The 23,172-nt window shown below is 38.8% G+C and overlaps 1 protein-coding gene across 1 annotated transcript in view; it reads right to left on the bottom strand.

The window, feature by feature from the left end:
- Nucleotides 1–23,172, bottom strand: part of LOC127518803 (activin receptor type-1C) — a 91,885-nt gene that overhangs the window by 14,171 nt on the left and 54,542 nt on the right. Inside the window, exons 4-8 of the mRNA XM_051905974.1 lie at nucleotides 15,579–15,809; nucleotides 9,094–9,261; nucleotides 6,724–6,880; nucleotides 5,505–5,629; nucleotides 3,475–3,605 (exon numbers count right to left, since the gene is read on the bottom strand). Of these exons, the coding sequence (XP_051761934.1) occupies nucleotides 3,475–3,605; nucleotides 5,505–5,629; nucleotides 6,724–6,880; nucleotides 9,094–9,261; nucleotides 15,579–15,809 (812 nt within the window). The remainder of the gene's footprint in view (nucleotides 1–3,474; nucleotides 3,606–5,504; nucleotides 5,630–6,723; nucleotides 6,881–9,093; nucleotides 9,262–15,578; nucleotides 15,810–23,172) is intronic.

The following is a 23,172-nucleotide window of genomic DNA, read 5'->3' as shown; positions in this document are numbered from 1 at the left end:
AGAATTGTCTAAACTTGTTAAATCATCAAAATCAACAACATGTATGTTAGACCCTATACCGACTAAGCTATTGAAAGAAATGCTTCCAGAGGTTATAGATCCTCTTCTTAATATCGTCAATTCATCTTTATCACTAGGACACGTACCAAAAACGTTTAAGCTGGCTATTATTAAACCTCTTATTAAAAAAACACAACTTGATCCTAGAGAATTAGTCAATTACAGGCCGATCTCAAATCTCACTTTTCTGTCAAAAATACTAGAAAAGGTAGTATCATCACAACTATGTTCCTTTTTAGAAAGAAATAGTATCTGTGAGGATTTCCAGTCAGGATTTAGACCGTACCATAGTACTGAGACTGCTCTCATTAGAGTTACTAATGATTTGCTCTTATCATCAGATCGTGGTTGTATCTCTCTATTAGTGTTACTGGATCTTAGTGCTGCATTTGACACTATTGATCACAATATTCTTTTAAATAGACTTGAAAATTATGTTGGCATTACTGGAATTGCATTGTCATGGTTCAAATCATACTTATCTGACCATTATCAGTTTGTAGTAGTAAACGAAGAGATGTCATATCGATCACAAGTTCAATATGGAGTACCGCAAGGCTCAGTACTAGGACCGTTGCTGTTCACTCTGTACATGCTACCCTTGGGAGATATCATTAGGAAGCATGGCGTTAGTTTTCACGAAACTTACCAATTCACAAAATTAACAGAATGCATAGCTGATATAAAAAATTGGATGACCAGTAATTTCCTACTACTAAATTCAGAAAAAACAGAGATTCTAATTTTCGGACCAAAAACTTCTTCACGTAATAACCTAGAATACTGTCTAACACTTGATGGCTGCTCTGTTAAGTCTTCGTCGTCACTTAGGAATCTGGGTGTGCTCTTTGATACCAATCTTTCATTTGAAGGCTATGTTACTAGCATCTGTAAAACCGCATTCTTCCATCTTAAAAATATATCTAAACTACGACATATGCTCTCAATGAAAAATGAAGAACAGTTAGTTCATGCGTTCATGACCTCAAGGCTAGATTACTGTAACGCTCTACTGGGTGGTTGTTCTGCTCGCCTGATAAATAAACTACAGCTCGTACAAAATGCAGCAGCTAGAGTTCTTACTAGAACTAGGAAGTATGACCATATTAGCCCAGTTCTGTCAACACTGCATTGGCTTCCTGTTAAACATCGTATAGATTTTAAAATCTTGCTAATTACTTACAAAGCACTAAATGGTTTAGCTCCCCAGTACCTGAGCGAGCTCCTAATTCATTATAGTCCTTCACGTCTATTGCGATCTCAGAATTCAGGCCAGCTGATAATACCTAGAATATCAAAATCAACCGCAGGCAGTAGATCCTTCTCCTATTTGGCACCTAAACTCTGGACCAATCTTCCTACCATTGTTCGGGAAGCAGACACACTCTGTCAGTTTAAATCTAGACCAAAAACGCATTTCTTTAACCTGGCATACACATAACACATTACCAATTTATATTTTCAAATCTGTTAAAGGATTATTAGGCTGCATAAATTAGGTCAGCCGGAACCGGGAACACTTCCTATAACGCCTGATGTACTCGTTACATCAGAAGAAGAATGGCATCTACGCTAATATTAGTCTTTCTGGTTATCCCGAGGTTCACCGTAGTCAACCGGATCCGGGCCGTATCCAGGTGAGACCAAGGACCTGCACCTTGACACGACCACAACGCAGCCCTGAAGTATCAGCAGAGATTGAGTCAACTAGATCATCCACTGTGAGGGCCTCATCGACACAACAGCCACGACACAGTTCCTCAACAACCGTCCATACCGCCGTGATGAATACGATCCTCAATTGGATGGAACTGGAATAAATACTTTGAATGTTGCGATCCTGTCAGACTTATGATAGCAACCTGAATCGTAACAAAGCACTGTTGGCCAGAGGAGAACTGGCCCCCCGACTAAGCCTGGTTTCTCCCAAGGTTTTTTTCTCCATTTAAACACCTATTTGCCACTTGTCTGCCACCTGATGTCACCTGATGGAGTTTGGGTTCCTTGCCGCTGTCGCCTTTGGCTTGCTTAGTTGGGGACACTTGACATTTGACTTGACATTTGATATTCAACAATGCTTTGATCTGCCTGCATTGACACTATTCTTTTAAGAGCTGCTGTGCAGCCAAATAATGTACCAGCTATCAATGTAAAGCTGCTTTGACACAATCTACATTGTAAAAAGCGCTATATAAATAAAGGTGACTTGACTTGACATTTATTTATTGATTTATTTAATTATTCAATTATTATTTAATTATTTCAGAATAAACTGGTACATTTAATTGTTGTTTTATTGAATTTATAATTTAATTATTTCATTTTGAGTAATTTGGTCCAACAACAAAGCTGGAGAATTTTATGCAGCCAAAACGATGATTGTCATAACGGTGTTCAGCCTTGCATTGTTCAAAACGGAGTCGGACACTGATAGAGAAACTCAGGAAGTTACAACTTATAGAATGCATCTGGACGTTTCTGAATGGTTAGTGGATAAATTTATGTAGTTGCTACACATCGACTAGCATGTGCTGTCATGTTAATCTTTTGTGCAAATCCAGCGTTAAATTGACCCTCGTTTGTGAAGCAGTCCGGCGTAAAATGATGGCATGGTAACAACGCTCTACTACAACAACTCTTCCTCTTCTCTAAAGCAGCCCAACATGGCCTCGCCCCGTTGGTTGCATAATAAATTATGATGGAATTTTTATGACCCTGTTAAATTTAAGAACAATAAGAAAGTATAACGCAACCACTGCCAACAACGCCGTGTTATTAGCACAGGACTGTACAAGCCTATAAGGTGGGGAAGAAGTCCTGTAAGCCTGACCCAGGGATGGAAGCTCCGCCTTAACAAAGAGGGTGCACTGTACAGTGGTATTACTGGCAGTAGCCCTTGACGTGGAAGCCGCCCAGATAGGCACCGGGCTCAGGCCAATAGAAGCCGAAACCACCATAGATAAGCACCACCATCCAGGGGAGTGTGATGCACACCAAAGTTTAATCCTCAAGCAGACAGGATCCGCACATGTAGTGCGGAGATGCCCAGGTTATAGATTCTGGCAAACGTAGAAGGGGGTGGCACAGATGTCACTAATAGACACCCCACTCAACCAAGCCCAGGAGGAGGCCATTCCCCAAGCAATGCATAGGCCAGCATAATCGCATCCACTATCCAACAGGAGAATTTTTGCTTTGTCACCGGCAGCCCTTTGGCGTGGCCTCCGAAGTACAAAAAAAATTGTTCGAAGAGCCTGAAGTGGCTGGAGCACTCAATATACCGTACCGGGCACAGCAAGTTCAACAATTCCTCCCCCCACCCAACTAAATCCATGTTAACTGCTCCCTCAAATGAGTGAATGCTACATATTGTCAAATAAAATGTCACAAGAATGGTAGGTTTATCACACAAACCTCACAGCTCTGCCACTGGTTGGGAATGTTAGGTCGGAGTTTTTGTTCACACACCACCTTCCTCATATCATCCACTGATGGGTCTGATTGCACCTGGTCATAATAAGGCAACTGGAAATCTTCATGAATCCCTGCAGAGCACAGAGCATTTATGATTATTTATTTACAATATGTACTGATGAAAAATGTCAAATCCTAAAAGTTTGGATGCAGATGTGCAACATCATATATTTTATTTTCTTCCCTAAGGAAGACCATAACCCTAAAAATGTTAGTTAACACATAAACAGGCATGATATTGTATCTCATAACCATTGTTCTCCCTCTCTCTGACCCTAACAATTGAACAAGCTGTTTTATGCTGATGTGTTTTTAAGACATTTATGTGCCTTCTATTTTGATTGGTTAACCTCTTTGAATGCAAAAGGAGTAATATTAGTAGCAGCACACAGGCTATGGATTTACTCTCAGGTCTATAATATACTGTAGTTTAATATTTTACTCCGCTACATCCTTCAATAACAGTCTCTCCGACTAAACTTTTCAGAAAGTTTTGTGATCTTTACCACATTTTATCATTAAGGAAATACTTCCTCTTATAACCTCTTATTGTTCTCATTAACTAATAATTGCATGGATTATTTCGCATTTGTACACACAGGAGAACTTCTCATGTAAAATCTCCGCCTAATTCACAACAAGTGCGTACGCACATGATTTTGTTCTTCACCTTGTTCTTATTTTAGTGATTTTAGAGTAATTTAAAAGAGCAGCCACATGCACGAGGTTAGTCATTTGCATAAAATACGCCCAAACCATGTCCATATAAGGGCTTTCCGCGCACGCATTCCTAACAGGCTTATGTCACTCTCGTCAGACATGCAGCTGTTTAAAGATGCGCTCTCGCCTGATCCTCGAGCAATGCGAAGTGTGCCATTCTCACCAGTTCTCACAATAAACACCTTTCATACAGACCTCTCATGAGCCAGCTATACATTCGTGTATATCTGCATTATTCAGAAACTTTGCAGCTGAACATATGTATATGATGAAATGTATTTAAGATTAAATTTTAATAATTTTATTATGTAATTTTATATATGGATTATATAATACAATTAATGTAACATACTTTAATATAATTATAGTATTGATAGGATGAAATTTCATATTTATATAACTTCTTAACACGATTATAAGGCCTTACAGAGTAAGTGCTTTTTTTGCGAGTGCTTTCAGTTGTTCCTATATTTTGTTGTAAATTTAGAATGATTTTTAGTACGAAATTTTTGGTGAATCGTGATTTGTTTTTAAAATCGTTCCTATGCACATTTCATGCACAAATGTGCATGTACACATGCTTAGTGAATGACACCCATTGTTTCTGAACACCGAATAGGCATCATCGATCAAAAGTAAAGTAAAAATAAATTGTTGACGACTGGTCTATTCCATAGCAAGAATGAAATATCTGGTAGACTGAACATGAACAAAACACAAAACAAAAACTCTTTTCTCAAAATATCTTCTTTTATGCTTTTATGCTAATATCTATCTTTTATGCAGTCATTTGACTGCTCACTGCCATTAATGATCAATCAGAATAGTATCTGACAGTATATCTGACAGTTATTCAGAGCTAATAAAATAAGTAATAAAATATCAATATTTCACATTTATGTATATTTACTTGTATGTAGCCATGAAATGAGTGAGATAATGTATAGTCAGGTGGTCTTTTTTTTTTTTTTCCCAAAATATAAATAAAAAAAACAACAGATGGTTCAGGACTCTGAAGTGATGCAGAGACTGTATTGTTATTGTTTTTGGAGATTTAAGTCTTTATGAAGAAATATTGCCATTTCAGTATAGAAGGAACTCTTCTTAACACAAGGTGTCAATTAGCAAGAACACAATTTAACAATTAAGAACAATTTAAATCAGTCTACTGCTGGTGTGCATTTATTGGGATCTGATCACTGTTTTTTTTTTTTTTTTTAAACTTGACTTTAAATAGGCTAGAAGGACACCTTGGACAGAACATCTGCGAGCAAGTTCCCAGAACACCAGGCCAAGTGAGTAGATATCAGCACGCTTAAATGACTCAAAGCTGCTCATGTTTATGGAATCATCCAGGATCTCAGGAGCCATGTACCTGCAGAAACAAACACACTCACATTAGAGTATAATGTACTCACACCACATGAACGCATTAACCTCCATCAAGAGTCTTCATACACCTGAAAGCAAACAATGACACGTGTCTTATACAGAGACAGTAAGTGCATACAGAGTTTACAGAGGGGAACAGAGAACACTTACTCTTTCTGTGTTAAACTGATGCATGTCATTTGTTCAGAGATAGTAGTGTTGTAAACATAATGAAAATATTACATTATTATGCTGATTTTTTGATATTTTAATTTATCAGAATGTATTTGATTTCTTTATGATAGTTGATTGTAATCTGTAATGATGAGATTTTTGTTAGTTTTTGTGTGTGTGTGTGGGGGGGGGGGGGGGGGGGGGGGGGGAAGTGGCTACACACTACACTCATAAATCCAGACTTAAGACCATCAACATAAAGCCTGGTCCACTTTACAACTTGCTATGGCCAGAAACTGCCTACTTAGGCAAGCAGAGACCATCTGGTTGGCAAAAACAACAAACCATGTTTTTTACATAACATTTAGGGACAGGTAAATCTGAACTCAGATACTACTCTGAGAGTAAATGTGAAATATCCAGGTGTGCTTAAGAATATCTTTGTTAAGTGTCTCTGAAAAAAAAAAAAAAAAAGATATCTTTCAAATATTCAAAGCCATCAACCACACAAACACACCAGTGACTAGCTCTTCCACAGAAGTGTTCATTCCCAAATATTCATTCAGTGTTCAACTCAAAAAATAAAGAAGGCTAAAGGCTAAAGGTGATACACAGGGCAACTTTTTGAGCAATGTTGCTGGGCAATGTTGCCGAAAGATGTTGCTTGGGCACTTTCCCATTGGGAATGGGCAACAAATTTCTATCTGGATATCTAGGAAAAAATTTGTTACCCATTCATAATGGGAAAGTTCCCACAACAACATCGCTTGGCAAAATTGCCCAGCAACATTGCTCAAAAAGTTGCCCTGTGTATCATCACCTTAAGACTATGGCACAAGCAACAAAACTATAGATAAGAAGTAATAATTCAGTTCATTATGTCTCAAATCATAATGACCTTATGTAAGAAAAAGATTATCTGACCTCTTGGTGCCCACTCTGTGGTTAATGGGGATATCAATGGTGTTGGTATTAGAGTCGTGTTTGACAGCCAGACCAAGATCAGCAATCACAGCAGTTCCGTTCTTCTTAACCAGGATGTTCTTTGACTTTATGTCTCTGTGAGCAATGGCGGGCTTCCCTGTCCCATGAGTAATATGCTAAATTAATAACAGCACACAACATATACCTGACAAGTCATTTTCATGCAGAAAAATAGTTAATACAAATAAACAGAGGGTCACACAGTTGTCAGTAACTTGGACAGTAAGAAAGCTAATGTCCTAAAAAAAATAAAAATAAAAAAATAAAAAGTGGCATTTAGCAAAGCAAAACAATGAGGAATAGTACCAAACATTTAAAGAGGAGTAGAGCTAGTTCATGCACTCAAGACTAGATTATTGTAATACAATACTGGATGGATGTCTTGAAATCTCTATAAACAAGCTCCATTTGGTACAGAATGCAGCTGCTAGAGATCTATAAAATTCAATGATGCTTCCTAATTATAAAGCTCTTAATGGTCTAGCTCCTCAGCACTTCTTTTAATATTATAATCCACCATACTCATTTGCAAAACTCTGGCCCATTGATAGTAGTTAATATACAATAAAAAAATCTCTCAAACTTACTTACTCTTAAAGTTACGCTGCTTTAGTCTGTTCTGCCAGAATCACTATATATTCTCACATTATTATTATCATTATTATTATTATTATTATTACTAACAGTTGTTCCAGCATTGACTTTAAAGACTACAGTGTGCCAGCTAAGCCAAGACCAGCCAGACAACGAGGTCTGCTTTACTGACCACTGCCTGCCTCTTTACCAGTCGATCTTGGCATGGACTCCAAAGACTATAAACCAATGTAAACAGGCGTTGCTTAGTGATGTCCACAGCCTTTAAAAGCCAGACCAGCCTTTTACTATACATTTAAAATAAGGTATAGACTAAGTGCAAACAGCATTAAAAGCTATTTACACTGTGTAAATAGTGTTAGATTCTATTCATACATAGTGCAAATAGTGGAAGATAATAAGAAAATATCCTGGACCTTTGAGGACACCTTTACTGTTCAGCAGATTCAGTATGGTTAGGGATATGGACAAGGTCTCAGTAAGGCAGCATTATGGCAGTTTTGAGTATGGTAATAAAATGAGCTGCACAAGTTATGGTTGATGTGCTAGTCCGTCCGATCAACAAAAGGACATCACATCCAGTTTCAATTATAGGCCTATTAAAGCACTTTATTTCCATTTTTTTTTTTAAATATTTTATTTGATTTTATTCAAAACAAATGCCTCTCCTTTAGCCAATATGTGATGGAAACAGAGCAAAGAACGTGATCGGAAAAAGGAGGATTCTAACTCGGGTCGGTCATGTCAAGAGACCTATCCGCTATCTTTACTCTCCATGCCACTACTCCTGTTACTGAATAGATTTACTTTGTAGTTTAGTCGGTGGAGTTAGTGTAAATATACACTATTAAAGATCTTTTTAAATTGTTCAACTGTTAATTGTAACAAATAACTAGTCTTACATATTAATTACACATTACATTTATTCTATGATCAGTATTACACATTTGATGCAACTAAAAAAAAATATTGGGTACCACTTTATAAGTATACAGTAATAAATTATTTACAAATCATTTGCAAACTATTAGTTTATAGTTAATTAATAGTTTATACAGTGTAGTTAATTCATTAATAGGCTATATATAAACATTGTGTAAAAATATATTGTCACTGTAAATAACAAATTATTATGTTTATTTAGCTCATATATAAAGAGTTAAATACTGCTTTTTTAACAACTTATTAACTGTAAATAGTTCTCACTTTAGATTAGGTCATGGAATATCGGAAAATTTAATTAATTAAGTGCTTTAAACCAACTCTTATTGGACATTGTTCACTAATTGCATTAGTGAAAAAGTGAAAGTGACATGTGAAGGCCAAGTATGGTAATCCATACTCGGAATTTGTCCTCTGCATTTAACCCATCCAAGTTAGTGCACACACATTAGGAGTAGAGAACACGCCCACACACTGCAAACCGTGGACACACACACCCGGAGCATGTGGGCAGCCATTTTTGCTGCGACCGGGGAGCGATTGGGGGTTACAGTAGGTGCCTTGCTCTTGGACACCTCAGTCATCAACTAAAAACTAATAGTCTGCAAATGATTTATAAGTGCTTTGTTAATGTATACTTATTATAAAGTGTTACCAATTATTGGAATGGTTTGTCTGAGGAGGATGGACTTCCGCTGCTGAGTGAAGGTTTTTATCCTGCAGAGAAACTAGACCTGAAAGGAAAAAATCAACTAATGTTTCACTGATCAACACCTTGAGTGCCAATTATCTCCATGTGCAGGTGTGCGATGCCGCTGGAGATGGACAGCGCCAGAACTATGACTCCCTCCACTGATACTGTGTATCTGTTCAGGTAATCAAAGAGAGACCCATGCTCATGATACTCAGACACCAGCCACAGCTGTGTCCATGAGCCATTATCTAAAAAAAAGACAAAATAGACAGATCACAATACAGGACATACAAACATGATGGACAAGAACATCAAAAGTGATTTGACAACATATTTCAAAATGCAAGTTTTGATTTAATGACTCAAAAAATGTCAAGTGGTATAACTATTATGAAAAAACAGGTTTTCATGGAAAATCTTGATCATTACTTTCAAAAATGTTTTCAAATACATTTTCTTTTTCCAGATTAAAAAAGTATTTATTCCCCTCTGTAGAATTTTTGGTCCAGGTCTATGCATTTATAATTAAAAATCTGGGCAAAAATGTCATATCACTGATCCTTTAATAATTGTCAGGTTGTCAGTGCTTGCTTTGAAACTAAAGCTATTTAAAAGCAAACTACCCAAAATATGAAAATTCTTTTATCATTTACTCACCAAACAGTTTTTTTTTTTTTTTAACCATTGAGTACTATTGTATAGAGAGAAAAAAAAACAACAGCACTGAAACATTTCTCAAAATATCTTCTTATATGTGACACAAAGAAAAGAAAGTAAGACAGGTTTGGAACAACTTGAAGGGAAGTAAACAATGACAGCATTTTCATTTTTGGGTGAACTATCCATTTAAGCTTGCATTGGTTTAGTAGACACTACAGGCAAAAACACTGTTTTTTCAGGCACCTGTCAATTTTGAGATTTTGCACTTTTTGGCTTTTCATAAAGTGTTTTTTCAGACTGGTGAGAAAAAAAAACATCCAAAATACATTTTTAAGTGTATATCTTATAGCACTTTATCTATTTGCGTCTATAGTTTTCAATTACAGTAAATATCTTTAAAGGCCGTTTTCTCAAAATGAGTTTTTTCTCCTGCTCTGAGTCAGAAATCTCCATTTCAGCAGAACTTATATACACCAAACTTTACAGTTTTATTCCTATCTATATTCTGAAGGCTTTTACAGAGGGATTTGTTGATATATCATTCCTATCCTGAGTTATAGGTCCTTTTACACAAAAACATGGCGAAAATAGATTTTTTAAGGCTATTGTCAGTAATTTACTAAAGCACAAAATAAGATATCCAGAATCCCCTCCGTAAAAGCCCTTTCATCTAATATGTCAACAAATAGAACCAAGAATTTTAAACCTGGACCTTTCCAATTTCCAGATTTTGTTTTTGGAAATGTATGCAAATGAGCATATATTTAAGTATATAAGGCCTCATTTGCATATTAAAACATAAATTTACACAAAATTTGTAATACATTTTTTTCTTATGTTTATGCCAGTAATAAACTGGAGAAGTTTCACAGTGATATCTTCTAATTTAAAAAAAATCCCTATTCACCTGTAGTGTCTCGCCTTAGCAGTGTCTCTCAAACCTGTCCTGGAGGACCCCCAGCACTGCACATTTTAGATGTCGTCTTAATCAAACACACCTGATTTAACTCATCAGCTGGTTAGTAAAGACTCCAAGACCTCAGATGGGTGTGTCAGATAACAGAGACATCAAAAATGTGCAATGTTAGGGGTACTTCAGGACCAGGGTTGGGAACCACTGACCTAAAGCATGTGGCATGAGAACTAATAGCTCCTTTAACTTACAAAACGTCTTGGTTAGGTATGTAACCTTGGCTCCCTGAATAGGAACGAGACATTGCATCAGTAACTGACACTACGGTCCTGTTTACACCTGGAATTAAGAAGCAACAGATTTACTAGAAGGGCCAGATTTACTAACAGCTTGCGCCAGCACAAACCCTCTTTTGGCATTAAAAAACTACTGTTGGGATTTACTAAAGACACGCAGTGCAAAATTAGTACTGAAAAGGCGTGGACTGAGTTGTTTTTGCAGCTGACTTTATTGCATATGCATTTGTAGGAGTTTCCCTTTCAGACGCAAAATTTATGGGAGGAGAGTATTTAAATGAATCATGCAACGTGATTTACTAATGTTTGTCAATTTACTGGTATTTCCGCCATTATTTAACGCCCAAAAAAAGCATGTCTTAACCCATTTTACGACATGGCTGCAATTGTTGCTGCTAGGAGGAGACACCGCAGAGAACAGAACTCGTGGTAGAAGGGAGAAAATGTTTTCCACTCATTAATTTCTTTGGAATGCCCGAAGACGTTATCCACGCATATTGTTTGCCAAGCCATGTTGGCCTATATATGTGTGTGTATGTGTTTGTCAGATTACATGTACAGAACAAGTTGCGCCTGTGTCGACCCGCACCTGATGAGCATCAGCTCTGCTTATTTGCGACCCAATGCTAATTTGCACTGCTCTTGGTAGATTGCGTTGGTAATTATGTAAATGATTTGACTGTGTCTGTGTTCTTTAATTTGCGCATCAGCAGTAGATCATGCGCAAAACTTGCCACTCCCATCGGCGCGTTTGTGGAATTGCGCTCTCATGCTAATTTGCCCCATTTAGTAAATCTGGCCCTTTATGTGTAAACATTAGGAAGCACGCTAGCCAGATGGGATTTAAAATTTGTCGGCTGAAGACCTAAGTTTCTTTTGAAGACGAAAAACATACCAAGCACAATGTTCTCTCAACATTCCTGATTTCTAACGCGCACTCATAGCGTCCTGCATGGTCTGGCACTATCAGAGCAGAAACAGAAGCTGCTGCTCTCCGTATGTTTTTCTGTCGTCTCATATGTAAATTGTGCAGGCTTGTTTTGTCCATTAGATTGAAAGATCTGAAAAAAGCATATACATTTAACCACACGCAGACCCCTCCTCTCAAATAAATCAGGACAGAAGTGGTCGAATGTACAAAACAGACAGATTAAAACACCAAGTGTAAACGTGTATGTCTCCCTCGTCTACTTGTCATCCCACCAACCAAAACACATCATAAAACCAGGTGTAAACAGGGTCTATGGGAACACAGTGGGTTTTAATCCCATATAGAATCATGCAATTTGACTGGCTGATGGTTCATGCAGCGCCCACTAAGGTATGCTTCACCAATGCCTCAAAAAGGATGTGCTCAAGCCATCATTCTTTCTCAACGAAGGAATCCATCAGCAAGACTGAGGAGTATGGCAAGCTATGCAGTGTCTTGTTCTCCACTGAGGAAACAAAGGTTACATACTGGCTGCTAGGGAGAAGACCATCAGTCTGACTGCCACCGAACTCCTCAGAGTGTGAGGTAGATTTCATTTCCAGAATCTCACAATTAAATTTCCCCTAAAGAAAAAGAGAGTGACTGGATAACAAATATAAAATGTTGGCTTATACAAGAATTAGGGGCCAAGCACCGAAGGTGCGTAGGCACCTATTGTATCCGTTGGCGTTCTTTTTTTCTTTTTTTTTTCTTCTTCTTCTTCTTCTTCTTCTTCCGCACTTGAGTCTATAGAAGCCCATAAAACCGTATGGTAAAAAGTTGTGAAATTTGGCACACAGTTAGAGGACAGTCTGAACTGTGTCCATAGCAAATTTGTAGTCTCTAATTCAATCCGTCTAGCGCCACCAGCTGTCCAAAGTTGCACTCATGTTTATGTTATTAACTTCTGAACCGTAAGGGTTAGAAACAAAATTTTTTCCTCTGATTCCTTGGGTCAAGACGAATCGATTGCACCCTATGACGTCATTTGCCGTCATGAAAATATTTCTGCCATTTTGAATTTTCTGAAAAATCTACTTTTTCGAACTCCTCCTAGGCCGTTACTCCGATTTACACGAAAATTGAACCAGATCATCTTCAGACCATGCCGACAAAAAGTTATGGAATTCAAGTTGATTTCTCAAACCGTTTTCGAAAAACACGCGAACGAATTGTATGTAGCCCTTGCGAAAATAGACAAAAGGCTGTATCTCCATAACACTTTAACGTATTCAGACCAAACTTGGTACATGTCATCATAAGCATGACCTGAGGCAACATGCAGCGTTTCGGTGAAGTGCCATCTACTGGTCCAGAGATACGAAAAATTAGTATTTTTGCTTATAACTTCTGATGGGTTTGTCCAAAAATCATAAATTTGGTCTCGTTGGATTCGGGGCACCATGCCGAGTCGAATGATATCCAGTTTTCCCACATCGGCCATTTTGGCTGTCGGCCATTTTGAATTTTGTGCTAAAATGCTGTATTTTACAAACGCATTAGCGTATCGTTATGAAACTCGGTATGGGTCATCAGGACAATGGCCTGAAGGAGCCTGAGAAGTTTCGGACCAGTGCCACCTAGTGGAGAATATTTTTTTTTTTTCATATGCTTATAACTTTTGATCTGGTTGGTTTATTTTCATGGGAGTCACATCCTTAGACTCCTGAATCCTTGCCGAGTCCAACGATACCAAACATGTTAGGTTTCGACTTACGGTTTGTGCGGCGTGGTGATTTAGTGCTTAAAAAACGATTGCGAATATCTTTGAAACCGTTAGTCCAAAAGAGACGAAACCAGCATAGGAAACACAGAACCTAAGCTGGTTAACTAAGTGTTACAGCCCAAATGTCAAAATTTTGATAGGAAGTGGCAAAAAAATCAAAACAAAGTCGTCCATGGGTCATTTTTTATGATCTCTTACATGTAAATGTCTATAACTCCAAAACGAAATGAGATATTTGCACCAAATTTGATATACACATGTATGGGGTCACCATGAGAACACATAAAAAAAATGGTGGGATTGTGCCTCTTGGTGGCGAAATTTACATGAAATTTACATTAACTACAATACAGTATTATGATAAAAAATGCTATATTATACAAATGCATTGATGTACCATTACGAAACACAGGATGTGGCATCGGCATCATGCTCTGAAGGTACACAATAGGTTTTGAGAGAGCGCCTCCTTGTGGTCAAATTTTATAATGAAATATTTAAAAAATGCTAATAGCTTTATATAAATGTGGCCTATTGTAATGAGACTGGTTTTATTAGATTCCATGGGTCATGCTGAGAACATTGATGCCAATTTTGCCATAGTCAGCATAACGAAGTCTCCACTACTTTGATTTTGACTACACTTTTTTAAACTCCTCCTAGACCATTGGTCCAATTTTTACCAAAATTGAATCGTATCATCTTCAGACCATGCCGGCAAAAACTTATGGATTTCATGTTGATAGACATAACCTTTTTCCTATACTGCAGCAACGAATTAGAGGCATGATGCCAAAATTACTGTTGAATCTGTATCTCTGCAATGCTTTGACATATTGACACCAAACTTTGCAAGTGTCATTGTCACCTCATTCTGACCATACCACATTAATTTGGTCACAGCGCCACCTATTGGTCGAAAGTGATGAACCAGTAAATCCTCTTTTTTGATAATTTTTCAGCTCTTTTGCCTAAAATGATCTTAATAGGTCTTTAATTGCACACTGTTACAGTTGGTCTGATGCTCACAGCCATGTTGGCTGGCTTATTGTGTCGTTTTTGTGCTTGGCCCCGTAATTGCTGCTTGCAGCTATATTTTTATTTGTTATTTGTCTTATGATACTGTCAACACTCTAAAAATTTTCACAGAGAAAAATAGGCTAAATTAAATACGACATCTGTCACTCAAAATTCTAAACCAAAAGTAATAATAAATGAAAACTGTTGGTTTGCTACCTATACTGCAAAATATCTTTTTTAACATCCATGCAAGAACAGAACATTGCTGACTGACGATGGTTTCAGTAGCCTACATCTCTCCTCTAAAATCCGACCACAAAGGCTGAAAGTTCTCTGAAGGTGCATTCGTGGCCAGGATGCAAAGAAAGAACATATCTTGCCATGTTGCTCAGGGCAGGGAACTGGGAACTGTGTGAACGCCACCACTGCAGAAAATTTTGTTCACTTCAAATTCAATCACGGATGCACTGTTGTCAAAGGATGTCAAGAGCAGCTGGGATTTGTCAGACCGCCCACTCCTGTGCAAAGTACACTAGAGTTACCAGCCAAAAATGAGGAGTCCAATCAAATGTAAAGAAAGAATGACACACTAAGGTTCAGATAAACTGCTTCCTGAAGAAGAGAAATCTGAGTGATGGCACAAGCAAATCCACTGGTAACACATGCCTCAGTGGGCAGTGCAAGCAGCATCAGCCAGTCAACTGATGTGATTCTATACGGGCTTCAGACAATCATCACACCTGAAGGGTGTTTCCATAGCATCAGCTACTGATGCAGCATCGAGTGAACTTATGAAATTAAACTCCTGTCCTAAAATCTTACACAAATACTGTAATACAATAAAATAATTACTGAATATGTTGGAATTTGTCTGATCATATTGAACTTGCAAATGCAAGAAAACAATGCAAACAAACAACATGCCTTGTTCTTTCATAAATCGTCATGCATTCAGACACCAAAATCACTTCATGTGATACCTTTGTTATCAGCGGCGATAAACCCCAAAATATTCTCATGGCGTAACATGATAGTCTGATAAATCTCAGCCTCACGAAACCAGGAGCGCTCATCTCGCGAGGAGAAGATCTTCACAGCGACATCCTCCCCCCTCCATTTGCCCCTCCACACTTCCCCGAAGCGCCCCTTCCCAATGCTCTCCTGGAGGACAATGGTTCGAGCAATTGTTCTCTGGACCAACAGGGGCAATCCTGAGAGAATATCACATAAACTGTCAGCTAAAGGGTTAACAACAGATATATGTCTATACACCTGTTCAAAACTCAGTCATTGCAAAAGAAAAATATGTATATTTATGATGATTCATTAAAACCATTAAAACCTTTAAATCAAATCTAGCTCTTCAAAAATTCTGTCATCATTTACTCATCTCATGTGATTCAAATATGCACTGTGTTCCAAATTATTATGCAAGTGACATATCAGTAGGATTTCAGTACAATAAGCATTCAGATTTTAGTCTTTCAAAGAAAGTATTTGTTTGATTAATTAAATATAAATAGTTTGCCAGTTAACTCCTTTAAATAGTTCTTTTTAGGAAAATGGAAAACCTACTTAAAGAGGTTGTTCCACATTAAGCAAGTCACAGTTCTCATGCAATATGGGGAGGAAGAAAGATCTTTCTGAAGATGAAAAGCATGAAATTGTGCAATGTCTTGCAAAAGGCATGAAAACAACTAATATTTTGCCAAAACTGAATGGAGATTATCGATCTTTCAAAAGATTTGTGAGTGATTTAGAGCACAGAAGACCTTGGTTAGATAAAAGCTCATTAAGGAAGTTTTTGTCAAGACCATCCACTGTAGTACAGCATTCGTCAGTGAATAAAACTATTTAAAAATAAGTCTGCATGTATTTCCCAATGTAAATGTAAATGTTTCATTTTGTAAGCTGAAATGCAACTTTATGCACAACTGCTAGTTCCCTAATGGTGACCCCATACAATGTATTCTTCCACTGTTCAGTTTACCTATCGTTGAACCTAGGGCTGCACAATTAATCGCAATTAAATAGCAATTAAATAGCACGCGATTTGGCAAAGTCTGCTTCTCCATCTGAAAGCCAGAGGGCGCTCTCGCGCAAAAACTGCAACTATGCCCTGCCGCTGATGTACAGGTGCTGGTCATATAATTAGAATATCATCAAAAAGTTAATTTATTTCACTAATTCCATTCAAAAAGTGAAACTTGTATATTATATTCATTCATTACACACAGACTGATATATTTCAAATGTTTATTTCTTTTAATTTTGATGATTATAACTGACAACTAAGGAAAATCCCAAATTCAGTATCTCAGAAAATTAGAATATTACTCAAGACCAATACAAAGAAAGGATTTTTAGAAATCTTGGCCAACTGAAAAGTATGAACATGAAAAGTATGAGCATGTACAGCACTCAATACTTAGTTGGGGCTCCTTTTGCCTGAATTACTGCAGCAATGCGGCGTGGCATGGAGTCGATCAGTCTGTGGCACTGCTCAGGTGTTATAAGAGCCCAGGTTGCTCTGTTAGTGGCCTTCAGCTCTTCTGCATTGTTGGGTCTGGCATATCGCATCTTCCTCTTCACAATACCCCATAGATTTTCTATGGGGTTAAGGTCAGGCGAGTTTGCTGGCCAATTAGGAACAGGGATACCATGGTCCTTAAACCAGGTACTGGTAGCTTTGGCACTGTGTGCAGGTGCCAAGTCCTGTTGGAAAATGAAATCTGCATCTCCATAAAGTTGGTCAGCAGCAGGAAGCATGAAGTGCTCTAAAATTTCCTGGTATATGGCTGCATTGACCTTGGACCTCAGAAAACACAGTGGACTAACACCAGCAGATGACATGGCACCCCAAACCATCACTGACTGTGGAAACTTTACACTGGACCTCAAGCAACGTGGATTGTGTGCCTCTCCTCTCTTCCTCCAGACTCTGGGACCCTGATTTCCAAAGGAAATGCAAAATTTACTTTCATCAGAGAACATAATTTTGGACCACTCAGCAGCAGTCCAGTCCTTTTTGTCTTTAGCCCAGGCGAGACGCTTCTGACGCTGTCTGTTGTTCAAGAGTGGCTTGACACAAGGAATGCGACAGCTGAAACCCATGTCTTGCATACGTCAGTGCGTAGTGGTTCTTGAAACACTGACTCCAGCTGCAGTCCATTCTTTGTGAATCTCCCCAACATTTTTGAATGGGTTTTGTTTCACAATCCTCTCCAGGGTGCGGTTATCCCTAATGCTTGTACACTTTTTTTCTACCACATCTTTTCCTTCCCTTCGCCTCTCTATTAATGTGCTTGGACACAGAGCTCTGTGAACAGAGCTGGCTGGCTTTTGCAATGACCTTTTGTGTCTTGCCCTCCTTGTGCAAGGTGTCAATGGTCGTCTTTTGGACAACTGTCAAGTCAGCAGTCTTCCCCATGATTGTGTAGCCTACAGAACTAGACTGAGAGACCATTTAAAGGCCTTTGCAGGTGTTTTGAGTTAATTAGCTGATTAGAGTGTGGCACCAGGTGTCTTCAATATTGAACCTTTTCACAATATTCTAATTTTTTGAGATACTGAATTTGGGATTTTCCTTAGTTGTCAGTTATAATCATCAAAATTAAAAGAAATAAACATTTGAAATATATCAGTCTGTATGTAATGAATGAATATAATAAACAAGTTTCACTTTTTGAATGGAATTAGTGAAATAAATCAACTTTTTGATGATATTCTAATTATATGACCAGCACCTGTAGATAACACGTGTCACTCCAGGAAATCCCTATGGGCATCATACTATCGCTGTAGCTGAATAAACAGAAGATTGAAACGCTTTGACTGATTAAACATGACACGACTGCCTTATTCTGTGTAAGAAGCCACATCATCTCACAGAAGGATGCTAAACTGTCATTATGAAGTGAGTTTGGAGTAAAAACATGTTATTAAATGTTGTATTTTGTTGGACAAGATGTTAATAAATGCTTCTCATGTCTGGAATGCACATTATAAGCAACTCAAACTCGCAGTGCTTTCAGATGGATTAGCATTTGGAGCCATAATTCATTGACAAGCCGCACATAAAAAAAATAATCGCAACCTTTGCGATTTCATAATCACACTAAGCCAAATCGTTCAAGCGCTATTTCAATGTTATTTTTCTAATCGTCCTATTAATCGTGCAGTGCTAGTTGAACCCAGTGTCTTCCCCTGGACAGAGCTAGCTCTGTCACCAGTCGCTGTGAAGGAGAACGCTTCCCAACGTTAACAACCAGGTTTACTCAGCTATAAAAATAAAAATAAACTTTTCTTTGAAAAATCAGAAGAGGCTCTATGGCTGGAGTGACCTCTTCCCAGAGGTGAAGGGGTCTCATAATATGGGGAGGCCTAAAATCAGTTACCCTGGGCATTGGAAGGTTGTGAGTAGCGTAGCTACACCTCCTCTGGCACACGGATGCCTGCCAGCATCTGCACCGCCAAGTCTCGTGACACAGTTCAATAGTTGTGGCAAGGGAAGCCTCTGCGACCTTTGTGAAGATGTGAGGAGACAGGGATAACCTGAAAGGGACCTTGTACTGGTAAGCTTGTCCCTCAAAGGCAAACCGAAGAAATGGCCTGTGCCGAGGAAGGATCAGGAAATGAAAGTACACGTGCTTCAGATCTAACGTCACAAACCAATCCTGATGTTGGACACATGAGCGCATGTGTTTCTGAGTGAGCATCTTAAATGGGAGCCTGTACAGGGCCTGATTTAGAACTCAAAGACCTTGGATTGGTCTCAACCCACTTCCTTTCTTTGGTACGATGAAGTAAGGGCTTTTCTTCATCTCAGCCGGAGGGACAGGCTCTATCGCGTCCTTTGCTAGGAAGATCTCCACCCGAAAGACAGCAGCTTTCTCGTCTCATACTGAGGTAGAAAGAATGCCGCTGTATCTGGGCAGGTGCCTGAAGAACTGAATCCGTTGTTACTCATGGCGAATGGCATGTCAAAACACCTACCTTCCTCCTGGGGGCTGCTGTGGAGGCAGTTTGTGACAGTTGAGAGGGCTTTGCCTCGTCGATACTCATCTGGCGCCTCATCAATACTCATTTGAGACTGTTGTGTCCTAATGGTCAGAGAGTCATACTGGTAATATAAAGGTTGCATGTTCGATTATCAATACCGGCAGGAAATGACTGAGGTGCCCTTGTGCAAGGCAACTAACCCCTAACCGTTCCCAGGGCACCACAGCAAAACGGCTGCCCACTGCTCCTGGTATGTGTGTCCACGGTGTGCAATGCGTGTGGTGTTCACTACTCATTATTCCTAATGTGTGTGCACTAACTTGGATGGGTTAAATGCAGAGGACAAATTCTGAGTATGGGTTACCATACTTGGCCTTCACGTCACTTTCACTTTCACACTTACAGGTGAAATGTTTGCATCTACTGAGGTTCTGGTGTGAAAACTCGATGCCTGCTCATCATGAAAACAAGGCCCATGAACACTGTGAGTGTGTGTATGACTCGAGGAAAGAGGAAATAAATCTTTTATTGACCATGTAAAATTCACTCCCCCCTCCAGTGGGAGTGAGGCTCGCCCCAGCTGGGGTGAAGCAGTCCACAGTCTCTCCTTCCCTGGGTCGCCTGTCTCAGGATCGCTTTGAAGCCTTATGAGAGTTCTTAGTGGCCTGCTAACAGACGGGCAATGCCACCTTCCAGTGACTGGACTGCTGAGGTCTGGCTGTTGGCCCAGGCTGCTGTGGGGACAGTGCAGTCTTCACAGGGGGCCACCTTCAGCGACGAGCAGGCAGAGTTGGGCGCTCGGGAGTCTAAAGGAAGACCCGTGCCAAGGCAAAATGTGCTTAATAGCCTCTGTCTGTTTTTCACTGCAGAAAACTGATGTCTTCGACAGTGTCACCGAAAAGGCCACCTTGGGCGATAGGGACATCGAGAAAGCGTACTTTCTTGACATCCCACATCTCAACAAGGTTTAGCCATAGATGACACTTCTGGACCACAAATGTGGACATTGCCTGACCCAGGGCCTGCGCCGTAACCTTCATAGCCTGAAGGGCATGGTCAGTTGCCGAATGCAGTTCTTGCATTACCTCTGGATCAGGACTACTCTTGTGCAGATCTTTCAATGCTTTGGTAGACTTGCAGGATGGCCATTGCATGCAGGGCGGAGGCAGCCTGGCCAGCAACATTATAAGCCATCGCTGTTAGAGATGAGTTAAACTTACAAGCTTTGGATGGTAGCCTTGAATGATTCCTCCAAGTGGCAGCATTTTGTGGGCATAAATAAACCTCCAAGTACCCCATCATCGAGGGTAGTGATTAGGACAGAGGAGCCAGAGAACCATGTTCTGGCACAAAAAGGTGCCTTCCACGACTTCTGAGGAGTCCACTCAAGTTTGATTCTCGGGGCAGCCCAGGCAAGCACGGCTCCCAATTCAGCGTTAGCCTCATGCTGAACTGTCACACCCAAAGGTGGAAGTTCAGGTGATCTATCCACCTGGGCAGGCATAAGCCCACCCTTCAATGTTGCTTTTAACAGCTCATCTTCCTCAGGAGCCCCGAATGACAAATTAGTTCGCCCGTGCACTGCGGGGATTCACCTGGCAGAAACTCTCTCACTCTCCCACACTAAGGAAATTTCTTCTTTCAGAACACCACTGATGTACCCGGGGGGAACTTCCTGCACTTATTTGTGCAACAGGCTGAGAGAGACTGCTGATGTGTGCTCTGGTTCCAGCAGCAGTTACGAGGTAAATGGAAATATAGCTTCTCATGAAGAGACAATGATCTTAGGTCCTGAAGAACAAAGCTGAAACGTGTGAGACATGCTGGCCACTTTATATAACCGTATGTCCGAGGGCATGGCCAGACATGCAAATTCCACATGCCAATTCCATTGGCCTTTTTTTTAATACATCAGAGGTATTTGGGGCTCCCAAGAGTGACCCCTAGTGTCTGTATTTTGACACAACGATGAAAGTGACTGACAGAAAGGGAACTGTGACTTGCTTAAAAACAAGGAACTACTTCTTTAAGTAGGTTTTCCATTTACCTAAGAAGACCTGGCAAACTACTTAAAACTGTCTGAGATTTATGAGTTATTTAAAAAGATATGATAAATAAAAATAAAATAAAATAAAACTTTATTTGAAAAACTATAAAATCTGAATGTTTATTGTACTGAAACCTATAGGTAGGTGATGATGAACACAGTGTATTCAAATATACCCATATAACAAAACAAAACATAAAAGTAATCCACATGACTCATATGACTCATCTCATATGAAGTCATACATGGCTTTGTATAAAGAATAAATGGAAATGTACATTTAGCAGACACTTTTGTCTAAATCAGCTTACAGTGTAATTATTATAAGTCAATATTCTGATCAAATTTTTTTCCTAAGCACATTTTACCAATTCCAAACCACATCATTCTTAATAACTACTATTAATTTTGTATATAATCAATTATAAGTGATATAAAATTGTCAACTGCGAGAAAAAAAAAACTTATATTCAGATGTGCGTAATTATTAAGCAGGTTTTCTTTTACATGTAAAATGGGACAAGAGAGACAAAGAGAGAGAGAGAGATTTACAGTACTGTGCAAAAGTCTGCCAAGTTTCTTCAAGTGTCTTTGAGACATTACCACAGCTCTTCTGGATTTAGTTTGTCTGTTTCTTCATGTAATCCCAGATGAACTCGATGATGGTGAGATCAGAAGCTGTTGTCAGGCTCCTTGTGCATACAAAAAGCTCACTGGATTATTACAATTAATGGCAAAAGTAATGTTTGGAAATGTAAACTGATATTTCCTACTGACACACTACAGCAAAGGATATAAATAACTGATGTAAAACTTTTTTTTTTTTAGTGAAATTACTAACGTGCCTAAAAACTGCAAACGACCTAAAGTCTCCAGAAGTACAAGGTGTCAGGTTCTCAGAGACTTTGCTAAGGCAAGGAATCCTGAAATATGACCCACACTTAATAAGAAGGACAAGCTGAAGTGTCATGAAATAGATAGACTGTTTTTTAAAAAATGTTTTATGGACAGATAGGTTGAGAGTGACAGATAAGTAGAGAGTGACACTTGAGGTACCAGCGCCAGTTCAAATCAGACGACAGCAAGGTGGCGAGGTAGTTATGTTGTGAGCTGCTACTAACAATGAGCAAGACAGACTTTTCAGGGTAGGAGATGGACTTAAAATGAACTTCCCAAAACTTACTGCCAGATTCTGTCTATAAAGCCTTTAAAAATAGTTTTTATACTTAATGTATTGTATGTATTTCACAGCACTTCAACTTGTGATTCTTATCTTCACCTTAATTATTAAAGTCTTAAGTTAATATATTTTCTTCTCAGCCTGTTTTTTGTTTGTTTTTTGTTTAACTCTGGTCACACCTTAATTTAGCAATTTATACAGTATTGCATCCTTCTCATGGGAATTTAATAATTTTTTACTTTTTATTTTTACTTTTAAATCTCATTTTACCTGTAAAAGAAAACATGTTTAATAATTATGCACATCTGAATATAAGGTGTTTTTTACTTTAAGCCCTCGTTAAGAA

The sequence above is a fragment of the Ctenopharyngodon idella genome, chromosome 9, assembly GCF_019924925.1.
Source record: "Ctenopharyngodon idella isolate HZGC_01 chromosome 9, HZGC01, whole genome shotgun sequence".
NCBI lineage: Eukaryota > Metazoa > Chordata > Actinopteri > Cypriniformes > Xenocyprididae > Ctenopharyngodon > Ctenopharyngodon idella.
Note: the sequence above shows the minus strand (reverse complement) of the source record. Positions and strands in the feature narration are given on the sequence as shown.